Source organism: Grammomys surdaster, unplaced genomic scaffold, assembly GCF_004785775.1.
Source record: "Grammomys surdaster isolate TR1022 unplaced genomic scaffold, NIH_TR_1.0 125574, whole genome shotgun sequence".
Lineage (NCBI taxonomy): Eukaryota > Metazoa > Chordata > Mammalia > Rodentia > Muridae > Grammomys > Grammomys surdaster.
The window spans coordinates 970,663-987,400 of record NW_021620421.1 but is presented as its reverse complement, the minus strand read 5'-3'; the positions used below and the strand labels follow the sequence as shown (position 1 = coordinate 987,400).

Below are 16,738 nucleotides of genomic sequence, written 5' to 3'. Positions count from 1 at the left end.
CTATCTCAATTACCCAATCCCTTAGGACAACGTTCTGAATTCCCTCAGGACAAAGTTCCTAAATTCAGTAGTATACTGAATTCTGACTTTCTTGAGGACCACCCTCAAGGGAAACAGCACATCTGTCACCATTTCAGCCTGGCAAAGCTGAAGGTGGCCCAGCTGGGTGGGCTGTCTGAACTCATACATTCACAAATTCTAGTATCAGGAGTCCCAGAGAAGCTTTTCTGCAAGCTGGATGCTGTGTGAGACGTCTCACCTCTGAAAGGCAGAGAGCTGTCCAGAGCTGCATGGTAGCTGTCCACTGGTCAGACAGCAGGATCAAGGGATGCCCTCGGGTTTACCCGTGCTGTTCAGAGAAAGGCTTTTGGAAGATTGATTTTAAGTTATTGAACAGTCACAGACAGGTGTCTTGTCTGGAGAATAAAAAGCCATTGGTGAGAGATGAGGCAGGAGAGGCAGGGGAAGGCAAGACAGGACTGCTGGGCCACAAAGCTATGCCGATTTGAAGCACAGTGGGAACTCACGTGCAAGGATTTAATTTCATTTTAGTGGTAAATTCTGAAGCACAGATCCAAGCAAGACCAAGAGGATAGTGTACAGAGAGAGAAGATGGGGCCACAGGATCATGGGTAGAGTGGAGAGAGCCCCAAAGGCAGGAGGGAAGTGCCTCAGTGGATTACCTAGGGGTGAGGCAGAGAAGAAAAAAGGTTCCCAGCAAGGTGTGGGGCCTTCCAAACTCAGGAGTCTACTGCCATATAGAGACGGTGCAGCCGGTGAAAGGAGCCACGTGATGAGGATGACAAGGCTGTGGCGCAGATAACGAGATGCCTGGGTCGGGATGTCGGGGGAGATCCAGGATTGGCATCACCTGTGTCTGCGCAGAGGGGACGCCACCTGGCCCAGCACTGAGTTCAGAGGAAAACAAGGCTGAGGAAAACCCAGAGCAGAGACTATCTGCAGGTAGGGTGAGGGCGGGCGTGAGGAGGGCAGCGGCCCACACGAGAGGCCTCGAAGGCCACCGGGCCTGCGTCCGAGGGTCTGAGGGCCTCTGCCCACACCTCCAGGGGCCCTTCCCGAGAGGACGCCGTCGAAGGCCACCCTAGGACCTGTCGGCTCAAGCCCTCGCAGGAGACGACTGCGGAGAGGGGGCGTGGCAAGCGTACTGTCACTCACGGCCCTCTGGCCAATCCACGGGTGCGCCCCTCCCCAGAGATGGTGTGCGGAGGGCCCGCCCCCGCCGCCACCGCGGGTGTGAGGCGGCCAGCCTGGCGCGGCTCCCTCCGCCAGGCAGCCTGCCCAGGTAACCGGATTCGGTGGGAGGGCCGGGGGTCGCGCGGCACCCTCACTCCCTGGGAGGCGTGTACACTGCAGCGGGGCCCGTGTGGGACGGAGGCCCGTGCGCGCGTCTGACTGACGGGCCGCAGCCTGTGGGCGGGGTTGCGTGCGTGACGGGCGGCTGTGCCCCGCGTTGGCTCAGGCCTGCGCGGGGAAAGCTCTGCAGGACCGAGGCGTATGGGTCCGCCTGCTGCGGCCTGCCCCGGGTCGCGGGGCGCAGGCGCGACGGTGGGCGGGGGTCGTCCCCAGGAGCGCCTTTGTTCCCGGCGCGCTGAGGGAGGAGCCTCTCTTCGCCCCGCCCTCGCGCTCAGTCCCCGCCCCGCGTCCGCCCGCAGGAGCTGCCACCGGGTCCCGCTCGCCTCCCGGGCCGCCGCCTCCGCCTCCGCCTCCGCCGCCCCAGGCCCGCCGGCTTGCGTCGCCGAGGTCGCTGCAGCATGGCGGGCGTCGGGACCCCCTGCGCCAACGGCTGCGGGCCGGGCGCGCCCTCCGAAGCCGAGGTGCTGCACCTCTGCCGCAACCTCGAGGTGGGCACCGTCATGACTTTGTTCTACTCCAAGAAGTCGCAGCGGCCCGAACGGAAGACCTTCCAGGTCAAGTTGGAGACGCGCCAGATCACGTGGAGCCGCGGCGCGGACAAAATCGAGGGGTCCAGTAAGTGCGCCCCAGTCCGGCCTGCCTCGCGCCTGCCCGCCTCCCAAACACTTGGGCAAACTTTCGGGCCTCGCGCCTGGCGCCCCGTCTCCGCCCAGTCCCTGGTGGTCACTCTGGGGCGGGTGGGGGGGCATCCGGGTCTTGGATCACCTGATAGGACACCCCCTCCCCCAGCAGAGGGGAGTGTTCCAGGCACTTTGCCCTGAGGCCTGAAAGTCCTCACTGTTTGGACAAGTGGGATTCTGACCCCTAGAATCGTGCGGCTCTCAGCGACTTTGTAGGGAAGTCAAGGCAGGGACCCCCTCATCCAACCTGAGAACCTGGGGAACAGACAAGACCTTCCTGCCCGCTGCCATTTCTCTGGAGAGTGCTGTCTGTGAAAACTCTTGAGAGCTCCGGGATGGGCTTATTGGCCCAAGAACCTTTGGAATCCTCATGTAGAACTTAGGCAGATGTGGGGTAGGGCTGGTTGTGGAGCAGAGCTGGCCTACTCGTCTCCCTCTTGGAGGTAGGGAAGAACATGGTCGTTTGGAAGGGTGGGGTACGAAAGCTAAAGCAGTGGCTGCTTCTTTTTTCCGTGGATGCTTTTTTTGACCCAAATCTGAGTTTTGGAGGTCCATGTTGATAGGCAGATGTCCAAAGTCAGAGCCAGGCTTCATGGTAGAATATCAATCAGGGTCCTTTGCCTTTGCAGCAAGTAACAAGGAGCTTGTATTCAGAAAGGTTCCTTGGGGCCTTGGTGTTCTCTCCGGAGCTGACAGCCAGTTTGAGGTCCAGCCCTTTGTGTTGGATGTTCTAGTGACCACAGGGTAGCCCAGAGTTGCTCTCATGGTTTCCTGTCTTAGCCTTCCCAGACCTGAGTTTGGTGGGTTTACACAAGTCTCTGCTGGGAGTAGTGAATAATGGGTTTTGAGAAACCTCAGCTCTTTCTGATAGTCATTTTCCTTGGTGTGAGGCTGCATGGGTACTCAGCTCTGTCCTTCCAGTTGAGGACATGATGTAGTTGCAACTCCAGGCTTTGAGATGTTTCGTGCAAGAACCCCCAAAGAGATGATAGTTGAAGAGACCTAGCCTCAGAACCAGGTCTATGTTAGAGAAGGTGGTGGTGTCAGGAAGTAACTGAGAAGGTCCCACAGACCTTCCTGGGTATGGTGTACATGTGTAGATGGGTGAGGAGATGAGGAGGAAGGAAGGTTTTTGTGGTGAGGCAGTCATCCTCAACTTCAGGTCTGACATAGCTGCCAAACAGAATTGGTACTTAACCATCATCAGTGGCCATCAGCCCTGGCCTCCACTGGAGGAACATTTCAAGTGATTTTTCAGTGTTGGGGGATGGTACTGCAGACTGTTCCGCTAGTCTGGTCCTGAGAACATCGCTCAGACATCAGGTTGCAGGCATGGCGTTTTACATTTGTCGTATTTCCTGTGTTTAAGTGGTGGCTTTAGTTCCCTGGTAGCTAGCTCTTGGCAACAGCTGCATTGTAAACCGTGTGTATGACCGGTAGGCAGTACATGTAGTCCAGTGGTGGTAGTTGTAGGACACCCAGCCAGGTGCTCTCCTTCTCTGAGCCTTGGTTTCTCTGTAAGTTAATAGATGTATATTTACTATGAATGGTCACTTTTGGAGGTGAGATAGTTGGTGTAAAGTAAGCAAACTAAACATGCAATAGAAGTGAATGGAGACATTGCAAATGTTTAAGAACCAGTTATTAGTAGCGGTAGCTATGGTAGATGCTTGTCCTCTTATACCTTGGGATGGGCGTTCTGTGGGAGGTCTAATGTGGCTATTAAGAGAAAGAAAGGGCTTGGAGGGAGGGCTGAGAGAGGTTCACATTCTCCCTAACTCATTCCCCAGTAAGAAAGAGGAAACGGTTTTATTTTGCTGCACATCATTTACCCATCCATTCACCCGTCATGTAGAACGTGTTTCTGTAGAGAAAATGTTTGAACGTTGGATGTCGTTGTGAGTTGGGGCCTGGACAGAAAGAAGGGCTTAGAGACAGAGCCCTCTAGTCTACTTTGCCTCACTCGGGTCTTTGAGGGCAGGAATACAGGGGACATCATCTTCCTAGACCCACAAAGATCATCCAGAGACATGCATGTTTTCACTGGGCCTGGCCCTATGATTTTTGGGGTCCAGAATGAAGGCTGCAGACCAGTCTATGTGGACTTCACACCTTGTGAATGGAGTCCCCCATTGAAGCCCTGTCCCATTCCTGCCCACATGCACCTCACTCTTTGGTGGGTTTCCATTCCTGCAGATTGTGAAAAGGGTTGAGTTGCTAGTTGGATCCATCTACTGATGCCTCAGGTATTTGACTTTTTGCTGATAATCTTATCCCTGCCTGAAGCCAGGCCAGAAAGACTACTGCTGCCTGCCCTCAGGGTGCTCACGGATCTGGAGGACAGACTGGCTGCCATTTCCTGAATCTTAAGTTCTCTCACTATGGCACTTGTGAAACTAGTTAGCACCTTCTGATGTCTAAGGCAGCGGTCTGGCTTGAAAAGTGCTTTGGTGCTGTTTGCTTGTGTGACTGAAGTCAGGCTGGTGTCTGGCATTTATGTTGCAGAATTTAGTGAGTTAAAAGCAGCCATAGACTTCCTGCCTAGTGCTAAACAGGCTTTTCACTCTGACTGCATGGCCAGTCCTCACAGGACTCTGCCCAGGTTGTACTGGTGGTAGGCCTTGGTCTTGGTCTCATGTTTTCTGTAGCCTTTGTTGGTCCTTGTGAAGAGAAACCTCCATGTTTAGATGATGTTTACAGGCAGAGGCCTCCTAGGCTCTGGCTTCATAGCTTTCCATAGATAATGCCTGTAGTGAGATAGATCAGACCTCTACTTAGCAAGGTTGTCTAGTTAAGGACCACAGTTGGCACAGTAGCTCCAGCTAGAAACTCTAAAGGTATGCCGTGATTGTGGTGAAGATTGCAGTACCGAGGGGCTGGCTCTGAAAGTAGGTCCATGGCACCTAAGAGTGTTGTACAGATGTCCTCAAGTATTCCTTTTTGCTGGCTCCCAGTGAGAATACAACACAAAAGCATGTGTCTGGATCTCCAGAGCTAGCCATTCCCACCATGTGTTTCCTCTTTGACTATCATTTTTCCAGGGGAAGTCAGACCTCTTATTGTTTCCTTGGCACCCCAGGCTTGCCTGCTGTGAGAGTTTCCAGGTCCCCCGTTTAGGGGGGCTTTGTTTTCTGAACCTGCTTCATAAAAGTTGAGCAAACCCAGTACCAGGAAACCCAACACTCCAGCTTCTCCCAGGACTTTGTGTCTGGAAGGGGAGGTCTGCATAGATGCATAGATTTGAGTTGGAATTTAGAGAACTTGATTACCAGCATTGCTTCAAGTGGCCCTTTGGAGTTATGGGCATTTATTTGTTCAGTAACATTGTTTGCACATCCCTCACTTGGCTTGTGGAGGAGACAAGTGATGAGAAGAAGGGCTGAGTGCAGAGTAGTAAAGCACTGGGCAGTGAGCGCACACTGTCTCAGCTCAGCTCGCCTGCTCTGTGGCCTCCAACGGGCTACGGACCCTTCCAGGTGTCTCATCTGTAGACAGTACTAACTTCAGGGTTCCTAACGAGGCTCGGAGGAATGTTTGTGTAGAGTACTCGGCACCAAGGGTGGCTTGGTAGACATGCTTAATGTGTGGAACCTGACAGGAGAAAAGTAGGGTGGAGTCCCCAGGAGGGCCAGGCTGGAGCAGTAGATGTGTCTGTTGTGGTCAGGGGCTGGTGCCTGCCCACCATGTCCTTTAATGAGGCCGTGAAGCTGTAGTTCTCAGCAGGACTTCGATAATCAGGGCTTTCTGCTGCCATGGGCATTGGTGTGGAGAGAAGGCAGTTGGCTGCGAGCGGCTGCTTGGACATCAGGGTTTGTCTCTGAACTGGTTCAGCGCTTGAGTTGGCCTCACAGTCTGAATGTAGGAGAGACCCAGTCTTCCAGGAAGTGCTGTGACACAGCCCAGAACAGTAGGACTACATCGCTTCTGTAACTCAGAGTATCTCTTCACTCTCTCCTTTCCTATGGAACATGGTTTCAAGGACAGTGTATCCTTACTGAATACACTGGAGGAAGTGGTAGGGCCTGAGGTACTAGAAGCCTGCTGTTGGGTCTTACTGTTAGGAGACTGACTCTCCCCTTCTGCTCTCTCATGGGGAGAGGTCAATGTGTACCTTTGTGTGTCTTTGGAGAGGTGTTGGGGAGAGGACATGAATGTTTTGGTGTACTATGTAGCCATGTAGAGTGTTCCACTGCCTTGGAGGAATCTCTGATAATGACCAGGGATACCTTAGTGTCCTTGGGCAGCTAATCCTACCTTCCTGGTAACTGAGTTGTGAACACTCCAATGTGTGGCTAGAGGCAGTGTGTTCTTGTGACTCTGGGTAAGCTACTTTCTCTAAAACAATTTTTAGCCTGGTATAGCAAGTTCAAGGCTATCATGGCTACATACTGAGTTATATATAGACTAGCCTGGGCTATAAGGCGAGTTCAGTCTTAAAAAACTAAAAGCAGACAAACAAAAACAAACAAACAAAATTTCTCCTCATGGAGTTACAGGTTAAAGTTAATGAAGTAAGATTGCATCTAAGCAAAAAAGACTTGAGAAATGGCCAGCAGCACTTTTGACACCTTGGGCCCTTTGTCACACCTTCCCTTTGCCCTCCTGTTAGTTAACAGCAGAGTTCTGCTTTCCACTGGGTGTGGCTGGAAGCTGTTGTCTCCTGAGTTTGGGTACAGAGAAGGAAGGATCTGGTGTTTGAATAATGTTCTGGGAGTGCATGGTGCATTTTCCTCACCCTCCACCTAGCTCTGTGCTTCCCAGGAAAGCAGTTAATTGTCCCTATTACAGAGACGAGGAAACAAAGGTCCCAGGATGAGGTCATGGAGCATAGTTAAGTGTGGAATTTCTGATTTTTGCTATAGTATTGTTTCTCCTACTTTAGGATGTAACAATAAGGTGGACTGTTGTGTAGATCCTTGACCTCTATTCTCTACTCTGGTCACATGTGTTTACCCAGCCCAGGCTTTTGTCAGTGGACAAGCTAGACTCATTGATGCTATACATTCTCCAGTCTTGTCCTGGGCATGGTCCTTAGATAGACGGCTAGGTACCTAGCCTTCCCGGACCTTCCCCTCCTACAGTGAAGGTGCTCTCTGACATGGAGGCCAGAGCACCTCATCCCTGGACTTATCCCTACTAGTTGATGGCAACAGCCTCTAAGTACCTCTACGGAGAAATGGGTCACAGGGTTCCAGGTGCTCCCAAGAAACACCTTCCCAGGCCTCCCACACAACAGAGTCCAGTGTACCTCTATCTCTGTGTTCGTATATCCATTCATCAGGTGTTGGGTGGGCCTAGCTGCTGTGTTGGGCACCCCTAGAAGTACCCTAGAAGCAGGGTTTCTCCTGCTTCTGCCAGTTTATGGTAGCACTCAACTAGGTTGCCTTCATGTCAGCCCAGTCACTTTCTTTAAAAAGTAAGGGAGAGGAGAGGCTGGAGAGATGTCTCAGAGGTTAGAGCACTGACTGCTCCTCCAGAGGCCCCAGGTTGTGATTCCCAGCACCTATGTGGTGTATCACAATCATCTGTAACCTCAGTCCTAGCAGGAAATCTGATGCCCTCTCTGGCCTCTGTAGACACTCAAACGGTCATGCATTCAGGCAAATTTTCATACTATAAAAAAAAAATAAATCTCAATTAAAAAAGAACTGTGACTTCCTTGGGCCTCATTGGGTCACTGAACAAGCAAGGCGCCATGTGTGCTCTGGCTTCTCTGTGGCAAGCACTGTAAAGTCTAGTAGTGAACATACAGTTAGGGTAAAACCAGCCAGACAAATAATTACAGGGTGTGGTGAGTGTCCTGAAGGAGACAAGCATGGGCTGCTCTGTCTGAAAGATGGCTGAGGGCATGCTGAAGGGACAAAGACCCGACCTCGGACTGGTGGCATAAAGGTTTATTTGTCCTTTATGTTACATACCACCCATCTAAACCACATTACTGTCTTTGGAGAGTGGCCTCAGTGGTCTAGGTCAGGTCTGTTAGTGCAGATGAACACTGTGGGCACACTAAGCTAGAGGAATTTGGAGCCTGGTGGCTAGAAAGGAAAGGCTTTCTCTGTAAAGCTGGGTACAGTGTGTGTGACCTTTGAGAGACAGCATTTAGACTCTGAAGCCCTTCTATAATATCCCCCTTATCCTTGCTTGAGCCCCCTGAGCGTCATCTGTTGTGGCCTTAGTGTTTCTCCTGTAGCCTCTTATGGTTGCTCCCACAGCTCTAGAGAACTGGGAACCCATGCTCCTAGAGGCTTCTAGAGAATCTGCTTGTTGGACCCCTGAGAGCAAGGCCAGGAGCTGAGTGCTGAGAGCTGTGGGGAGAGTTGGTGGGCATCATGGAGTTGATCTCAAGCATCTCTACTTGCATTCCTGGCTCAGCCCTTGGTGCTCTCATGCTCTCCTTTCAAGAAGAGGTCTGAGGTGGTGCTGGGCTAGCCTTTGAGAGGCTGTAGTGGCTTTGTGCCCGGGCACAAGTATTTGTACTCTACTCTTACCTCCTAGGAACCAGGCCCATCCTGGGGGAAGCAGGGAGGGGCTCCTTTTTATAGCCGCATAGAGGCTTTGTGTATAGGCTCTGCTGCTTCCTTCCGGCTCTTGCCCTTCCCCTGTTGGCCAGAGGCCCTGGCTTCAGCAGAATTCAGGAGTAAATGGGTGAGGCTTTCTCCAGCAAAAGACTGGCATCTCCTCTATTGAGCCAAGGCCTGGCAGAGAGTTGTTAGGTAAGCAAGAAAAAGAGATGGCCCAGTCCTTGATCCTGGGGAGTTTGAAATCCAGAAGCAGATGGGAAACCAGGGCTTACAGGAGACAGTACTGACTTAAAAGTGCTGAGGGCTGAGCCCAAGGGCCCAGATCTTTCTGGCAACCTAACCTTTTCTGTATTAATCTCTTCCCCATTGATTGACACATCAGCACGGGGTAGAGGCTCTTGACGTGACGCAGACCATAGACACTATGAGGAGTATACTGGTCTGACCAGAGAGAGAACTCGTATAGGCCACAGCAAGTTTGATACCACTTGTTTGTGGATCTAATTTTTCTTCAGCTCAAGTGGAACATTCATTTCGGGTTGACTTCCTGGAGATACAACTAAGTTAAAAGCCTTATAAAGTGACTCTTGGGGACATGTGTACCTGAGGGTCAGAGAGTCCTTGGGTTGGCCATAGCTGTGGTAGAATAAGGCCTTGACAATATAATTTCTGGCTGTGTAGGAAGATATAAGTATGTGCTGGGGAGATTCCAGTGGTCAGCCTGAGAAAAAGCAGAGGAAAGCCTGTTAGCCCACAGGTTTCTCAGCCTCAGGTGGTGGTAGGTTATCACAGGTATAGAGTTCCCTCCTTGGACAGGTTAGGGGTTTGATACAGGCAGTGATGGTCCTTCTCTAAGGCTCTGCAGCCCACTTAATGGTATCACCTGATGCCTCACATACTGGAAGCAGCTTTTCTCTTCCCACCTCAGTCACTTCCTCACCCACAACAGAAAAGAGTGTAATGTGCTTGTGTTGGGCCCTTTCATGGGACCACTTAGCATATCTACCAGGGAGGTTCAGAAGGTAACAGTGGCACTTTATCAGGGGTTTGTGGCAGGCCTCTTGAGTCCAGCAGTGACATGAGACTACTTGGTGTCAGACTGCTCCTGAGAGGTTGTTCTGATTTCTACTCTTGAGAACTGGCCTACACTAGGAACATGAAGTTCATCCTAGTATGGAAGTATGTTGGTAGGCGATGGGGTGAGTGCTTACTAAAACTGGGGGTAGGGTAGGATCGCAAGGTAGTTGAAGACAGAGACTAGACCTTTCTCTGGGGCCTTTCTTTTCTAGGAAGCAAAAGGGGAGTGGCTTTGGCTGACAGAACCTAGGAAATGTGACAGGTGCTCTGGAGGGGCTGGGCCATGAAGCTTCAAAGCAGGAAAACCTCCTGGGGTATAAAGAAGTAAGAAGTCTGTTATAAGACTCCCTTTGTCATTGAGAATTAACCCCTGTGACCTTCTGTTGGGGTTTTAAGACTGGTCCTACAAGCAGGAGGTTAGAGAATAAGCTGAGTAGTTATGGCAAGGGAAACCCCCTCCAGCTCCTCTGCCTCTCTCCCTCCTATCTTCTCTTCAGTCTGAAGCTGCTTTGTTTTCTTTGTGGTAGGGAGAGCCCAGATTTCCCCTTCTCCTCCTGACCATTGCTTGTCAGTCTGCCCTTTGGGTGGGGCATGCATAGGCAGGGCAGCAGAGAGGCCTGCAGGCCTGAGGCTGGGAGGGCTCACTTGTCTGCTGGCAGGAGCAGCTTGCTCCGCCAAGAAAAACGCTTGTTAGAGTTTTCTTTCCTTGCACACTTGTTAAGTTTCTGCTAGGTATGGAGCACTAAAGATGATAAACGTGGTTTGTATCCTCAAGGAATTTACAAAAAACAACCAGACAGCCCTAGAAAACACATAGACCTTGAAAACTCAAGGTCATCAGGCTTGGCACCCAGTGTCTTTTCCTGCTGAACCATTTTGCTAGGTCTGAGAAAAGAGAATCTTGATGGGTGGTTGTGAAGTTTTCAGTTCATATTGTTGGTATACCCAGAGGAGCATAGCCAGAAGCCTAGTGTTTTGGGTGAGAGAAGATAATATTTGCTTTGAAGTGTGTGTGTATGTGTGTGTGTGTGTTTTCCTTAGTTGGAGTATAGTGGCAGACATTTAGAGGCTAGAGATGTTTTGTGAATTGTTTGTATACCAGAAGGACTTAAAGCAGTGGGCATGACTATCACTGAGGAGAAAGCAGAGCACAAGAACAGAGGACTGTGGCCTGTGTTTAATTGGGTCGGCCTTTAGCACACAAAGAAGCAGAAAAGGCTGGGTAAGGTTGTGTGGAAAAAGTCAAGAGCAGAACACCAAATGGAAGGGAGGTTGTGCACACATAGCACCACAGATGTCTCCCTACTGTTCCATTCTTTGCATGACCTCATAGTTATCTGCTTCCCCATCTGTTTCCTCCATCAGTCTGGGATTTTCTGAAGGGCAGGAACTCAGTGCCCATTGATTTGTTTCCCCAGGACCCAACTTAGGGCCTGGGGTGGAGCAGATAGATGCCTGGTAACTAACAGAGTCATGGACTAAGTAACTGAGCTTCAGGGGACTGAGGTCTCTTTTAGCTCTGTGTTCCTTGTGGGAACTTCTTTCCCTTCCTTCCTTCCTCCTTCGTTCTTCGTTTGGGACTTACATATACTGTTACTACTTGAAATAATCTATGTTTTAGGTAAGATGGCTGCCTGCCTGGGCAGTGTGAAGCCTTCTGTGACCTCCTTTCTTTTTCTCTATGTACCCATTATCAGTGATGGTACTACTATGAAGACTCTCTAGAACCCCCATCTGCCATGAATCACCATGACGAGACCCCTTGGGTCCCATCCCTCATTTGCCTAAACAAGAAAGCCATCTAGAATCTGGTCTCTAGGTGGCCTTGTGTATTGGTGAGGACTGTGTACTGAAGCAGTTTGTACAGAGCACTGCAATGTCCCGTGTACTGGGAGACTGTGAACCTCTATCCAGCTGTCTGGATGGCTGCTTCCTGTTTACCAAGGTAAGAAAGAAGCTGAATACAGAGTTAGGCTGAACTGCTCTTCTTGGTCAGGTGTTAGAGGCAATGCCTTTGTGTGTGTAAACTGGTTTGGCTGTGGTTCTGAGGAGGGGGTCACTGTTCTTCCACAGTTGCTGCTGTGACAGCAGCTGCTTGCTGCACAGGCACAGGAAGGAGACTGTGTCTTGGCACCACCTTCTCTTTGCCATGTGACCCCTGTGGGGGATATTTATGTGTGAGGCTGTTTGGAAAGTGGCTTTGTTGGAGGTGGGAATGCTAGGACATGAGTTAAGGTTTGGGGTTTTGTGGCTTGACTCCCTGGCCTGTGTACTAAAGACCCCTAAAAAGGTTTAGTGCCCCATTCTTTTTATTCTCTTTCTCTGGTGTTCCTGCTGGTGAACTCTGACTGGATTATAGACTACTTACCAACAACACCTGTCTGCAGTGGATGCACAGCATGGTTGTCCCACTGTGATGGGCAACAGAGATGATGACAGGCATGTGCCCAGAGATGATGACAGGCATGTGCCTAGCCTGATGTCTGGCAAGACTCTGCCTTCAGGAGACAAGCACCTTTTTTCAGGCTATAGACTGGCTGTCTGCCATTTAGCTTGTCCCTGTAACAGCACTGTTCTTCTGCCTACTCAGTGAGTTGAGTCCTGGCTGAGGTGTAAGAACCTGACTGAGGTATATTCTACAGAAGAAGCAGGCTCTTAACCCAGCCCTGAGTGCCATCTTCATGGCTGTCAGAGTGCTTGGGGTTAGTTCTCATCTGGGTGCCTAGGATGAGAAGTCTTTTAGAGGGATAGGGGCATGTCTAAAGGTTCTTGGCTGTCTGTGTAAGCATCATCCAGATGCTACACTCTGAGTAAGGCTGATCTCTAGTCTCAGGGTCTCGAGTTGAGTCAGGAGTCTGTCCCTGGGCTGAGAAAGGCAGAACAGAGAGGAAAGGAGATGGAAAGGGAACATTAGCCTTCCAGAGTCCCTGCCTCATCAGACAAACTTTGATTTTACAAACTTAGCCTTCCTCATCTGCCTCAGATATTAGAGAGGCAGCAAGCACATTTCAGCTCCTATGAAAACCAAAATAGAAGACTGAAATGATGGGACAGATGAGGGCTGATCCCCCAGTGGATGTTTGGGTAGGGGGTACCCCTAACTGATGGTCTTGTTGTAATGATCCAGAAAAGAGAACAGTTCATCTTTGCAATTTCAGATCTGTTGGACTCTCTTTTTTTTTTTTTTTCTGGAGGTACTTGTAAGGTACACATACCTCCACTGTGGGGTTTGCTATAGACTCAAGAAATAGTATCTTAGCTCATCTTTGCGTATACTCATCAGTGAGACCTGTGCCCCACAGGATACTCATCTTGTAAAGCCTAAATGTAAGCTGGAAATAACTGCTTGGATTCTTTTCCTGGTGGCCTTTATCTTCAAAAACAAAACAAAACTCTTAGAGGTTTGAGTTTTCCCTCTGAACAGAGCCCTGGCAGGCAGCTGGGTCATCTCCCCTAGGGCTGTCTTTCTCAGGACCCATGTCAATAACACCGGGCAAACAGACAGGTGCTTCTCAGCAAGGTCCTTACCTTGTGAAGTGAGAAGAATTCAGTTTTCCAGCTTGGGAAACTGAATCTGAAAGAGTGAGGGACTATCTTACCCTCACAGCTGGAATTGAAGGGCCCTGTGGTTCTTGGTTCTTCCTACTAGGGGCAGCTTCAGGAATAGATATCTGGTCAGGGCAGACTTTCTGAGGGCTTAGGAGTAGAAAGGTCTCCACTAGGGGCACTGAGAAGTACAGACCACCAGGATTCTGCCTGGTATACTAGATTATCTGGCCTTAGAGCTACCATGTGATGTTAGTCCCTGGCATAGGTGTAGGTGGTTCCTCACTATTCAAGTCTTTTTGAGAAAAGCCTGTCATGGTAGCTCACACCTAGTGATCTCAGCACTCTAGAGGCTGAATCTGGAGAACTGTAAGATCCAGGGCTATCTATCTCAAAAAAGACAGAGACAGAAGTAACAAAAGAAAAGCCAAGTCTTGATTTCCTTATAAGAATTTATAAAGATTAAGTGCGAAGGACTGGGTGCCCCTTGCTTCCCAGGCACCCCAGGCCATTCCTAAAGCCTGGGTAAGCCTTCTTACTTGGCCCAGAGCCCTTGTCCTTGGAAGAGTGCTTATACAATGCTTCTCACAGGTTGTGCTAGCTAGACTGTGCCCATTCAGGTTATGGCAAGCCTGCAATTAAGCCATTGTCACATCATGGTCCCTGGTTGTGGAAATCTGCCCTTGTCTTCAGCAAGGATCTTCTTTTCACTTTCCAGCCCCTGGACATCAGGGCCGCTCGGTATCCTGGACTTATGTTTTCACTAGTGTTCCTCCAAATGCTGTTCTCCCATAGTTTTTAGGAAGAAAAGAAAGCTGGATCATGGGTCTTTCAGGCATAGGGAATGAATATCTAAGCAGTTGCAAATGCACACACACGTACACTTGTACACACACAGTCATTCGTGACATAAGAAGGTCTCTCCCAGACAGTGGCTGGGCTGGCAGTTTTCCTCTCCTCTTACACAACTAAAGCACAGGCTGTGTCTGATGAGGGAGTCTCTTCCATGTGATGGCAGCTTCTGGGAATGAGCCTGGGCGCACGCGCACGCGCACGCTCTCTCTCTCTCTCTCTCTCTCTCTCTCTCTCTCTCTCCCGCTCTCTCTCTCTCTCCCGCTCTCTCTCTCTCTCTCTCTCTCTCTCTCTCTCTCTCTCTCCCTCTCTCCCTCTCTCCCTCTCTCTCTCGTGCGCGCGCGCGTTTGTCCTGAAACACAGGCTGTGCTCTCATGGCCTAGCAGGCTATTTCATTGCTGTTAGGTCCTTCTCAGTGTGCTTCTGACTTCATAGACTTAGGGGGCATCAGGGCCATGCTGGTGTCTCCTTATGGGAGGAGGAAGAATGGATCAGTGTGACCACTATGGGCTTAGAAGAGGGGTGTGCCTGGCCTCCCTGCTCGGTGCCTCCCTGGTTCCTATTTAATCATATGCCTGTCCTAACTTCAGACTCTGTGCAAATGTGTCTGTAACACAAAGCAGGCTAGAGCTCACCTGGGCCTACTGGCTCTGTGCACATAGACACTCATGTGCATATGTGTGTGCACATTCCATCCATGTGTGCACATATATATATATAGGGGAACCATATGTGGCCTACCCATGTGCCTTAGACAGACTTTATAACTGCTCGTCTATTGTGTATACACCTTATTGTGTATAGCCTGTGGGGGCAACAGCAGGAAAGACCTTAACTGTGGATCATGTAGGTATGTGTGCATGCACACACATGGGCGAATGTGTAGGAGGGGAATGATAGCTTTGACTGGAAGTGTATTCTAGTTTCTGTTTCAAAGGGCAGAGTTTGTGGTAGTTGTGTGGTGTGCGATGTAGGCATTTCCTCCTAATGGAAGCTCTTCCTTCCACCTTTAGAAACTGTGTTATCAAGTTGTGGGTTTGTGACCCAGCTCCCCTGCCCTCATTCTAGAACTGAGTAGAAGACCTCCGTTTTACTCCATCCCCTATGCCTTTTAGGTTGGCAGATCCATGAGCCTGCATTTTTTCTCATTTCTGCATTCAGTGGGTACTGGAAGGGGCTCTGCCTCCCGTGGAGTGTGAGGAACATACATTTATTACATAGCAGCCTGAGGCACTGACCGGATGATTACCGCAGGATGCAGCTTCCCATTTAGATCTCTAGTAGGAGACAATCCAGTGTTAGAACTTGCCAGGCCAGGATCCAGGTTGCAATAGGGTAGGAACATTTACGTGTAGGAATGACCCAGGTTGGAAAGATCAGAGAGAGAGCAAGATGAAAGCTCAGAGTAAATCTCTGAGCACCATCATGAGAACCTCAAAGGAAGGGAGTGGATTCATGGTAGGTTAATGGGTATTCACAGGAGGAACATGATGGACATACAGAACCAGGTGTCCAAACAATGTTTTATGGTTCAGAAGAGTCAGGAAAGAAAGCTAGTTGGCGAGCGGTGTGGCCACCAACAGGAAAGTTCAGACTTCCTGCTGGAGGATAAACTTGGGGGTCTTTGCTGAGGGGACAGAATTGGTTCCAGGTAAAGCCAGTGCTGTCTGTAGTAGCAGAGCTGGGGACAGGATCACGGTGCTGCCATTGTTCCATGAGGCTACTGTGGCTGGCTCAAACGACAAAACAAGAAGACTTCCAGGTGCTGGTTGGAGCCTTTGGGATGTTCCAGGCATGCTGGTCTTTAGAACTAGAATCTAAAGGGAATTTACTCAGAAAGAGGACTGACTGGTCAGAGCATTTTAAGAAGTTCCCAAGCTGAGGGAAAGCTCACTGTCAAGCCTGAGTCTCTTTTCTTGGGCTGAGTGTTTTCTTCTGTCCAGATTCCCAGCTCAAGGATGGAGTGGGTGTACAGTCAAGGCATCTGTGGCAAGACCTCTCAGACCCAAGTGAGCTGAGAGCACACATCTGGGCAAGTGTTGGCCAAGGGACAGCTCCCTTCTTGCGCGCACACAGTTTCCTTGCTTTCGGGGCCACTTTTGGTTTCTCCAGCATCCTCTCTGATGTTCTTAACACCCTTTGTAAGTGTAGCAGTGGATTCAGGGCAATTGTCTCTGCTCAGACTCACAGTTTATGTGCTGTAGAGCTAGATTCTAGTCCATGCAGCCTATTACCCCATTGCCCTGAGAAACTGAGTCAGACCCTTAGCTCTTTAGTCTGTAAAAATGAGTCACTAGCTTATAGTTGCTCTGTCTGTCACTCAGGTTAGTACCCAGTACTGATTATTTACCTCTCAGGCTCATGTACTAGCCTCACCTTTGCTTGTGACAGTAGGGGAACAGTTGAGAATCCCTTCATAACTGAGATAAAGATACCAAGCACGGTGCAGACATTCTTGGACAGCCTGGGCCTAAACCAGAACTTGGCCTTTTGCTAAGACTTGTGTGGGCATGTCTGGAGTGTGGATCATTTCAGGATTTGCCAGTTTTCTGGACCCGATCCAAGGTTCTGTCTGGGATTCTGAGACCAATCTAGACTTGCCCAGCCCAGCCTCTAGGAGTTTACAGTTGGGTCTGCATATGTATTGTGTTAGAAAGTGATCCACAAGGAACTAACTGCTTTGGATCC

The 16,738-nt window shown here is 50.2% G+C and overlaps 1 protein-coding gene across 1 annotated transcript in view; it reads left to right on the top strand.

Annotated features, from left to right (window-relative positions):
• The first annotated feature begins 1,772 nt into the window (after positions 1-1,772).
• The window catches only part of Plcg1 (phospholipase C gamma 1), a 30,873-nt gene continuing 15,907 nt past the window's right edge, over positions 1,773-16,738 (top strand). The window contains exon 1 of the mRNA XM_028786755.1: positions 1,773-1,989. Within this exon, the coding sequence (XP_028642588.1) occupies positions 1,773-1,989 (217 nt within the window). The remainder of the gene's footprint in view (positions 1,990-16,738) is intronic.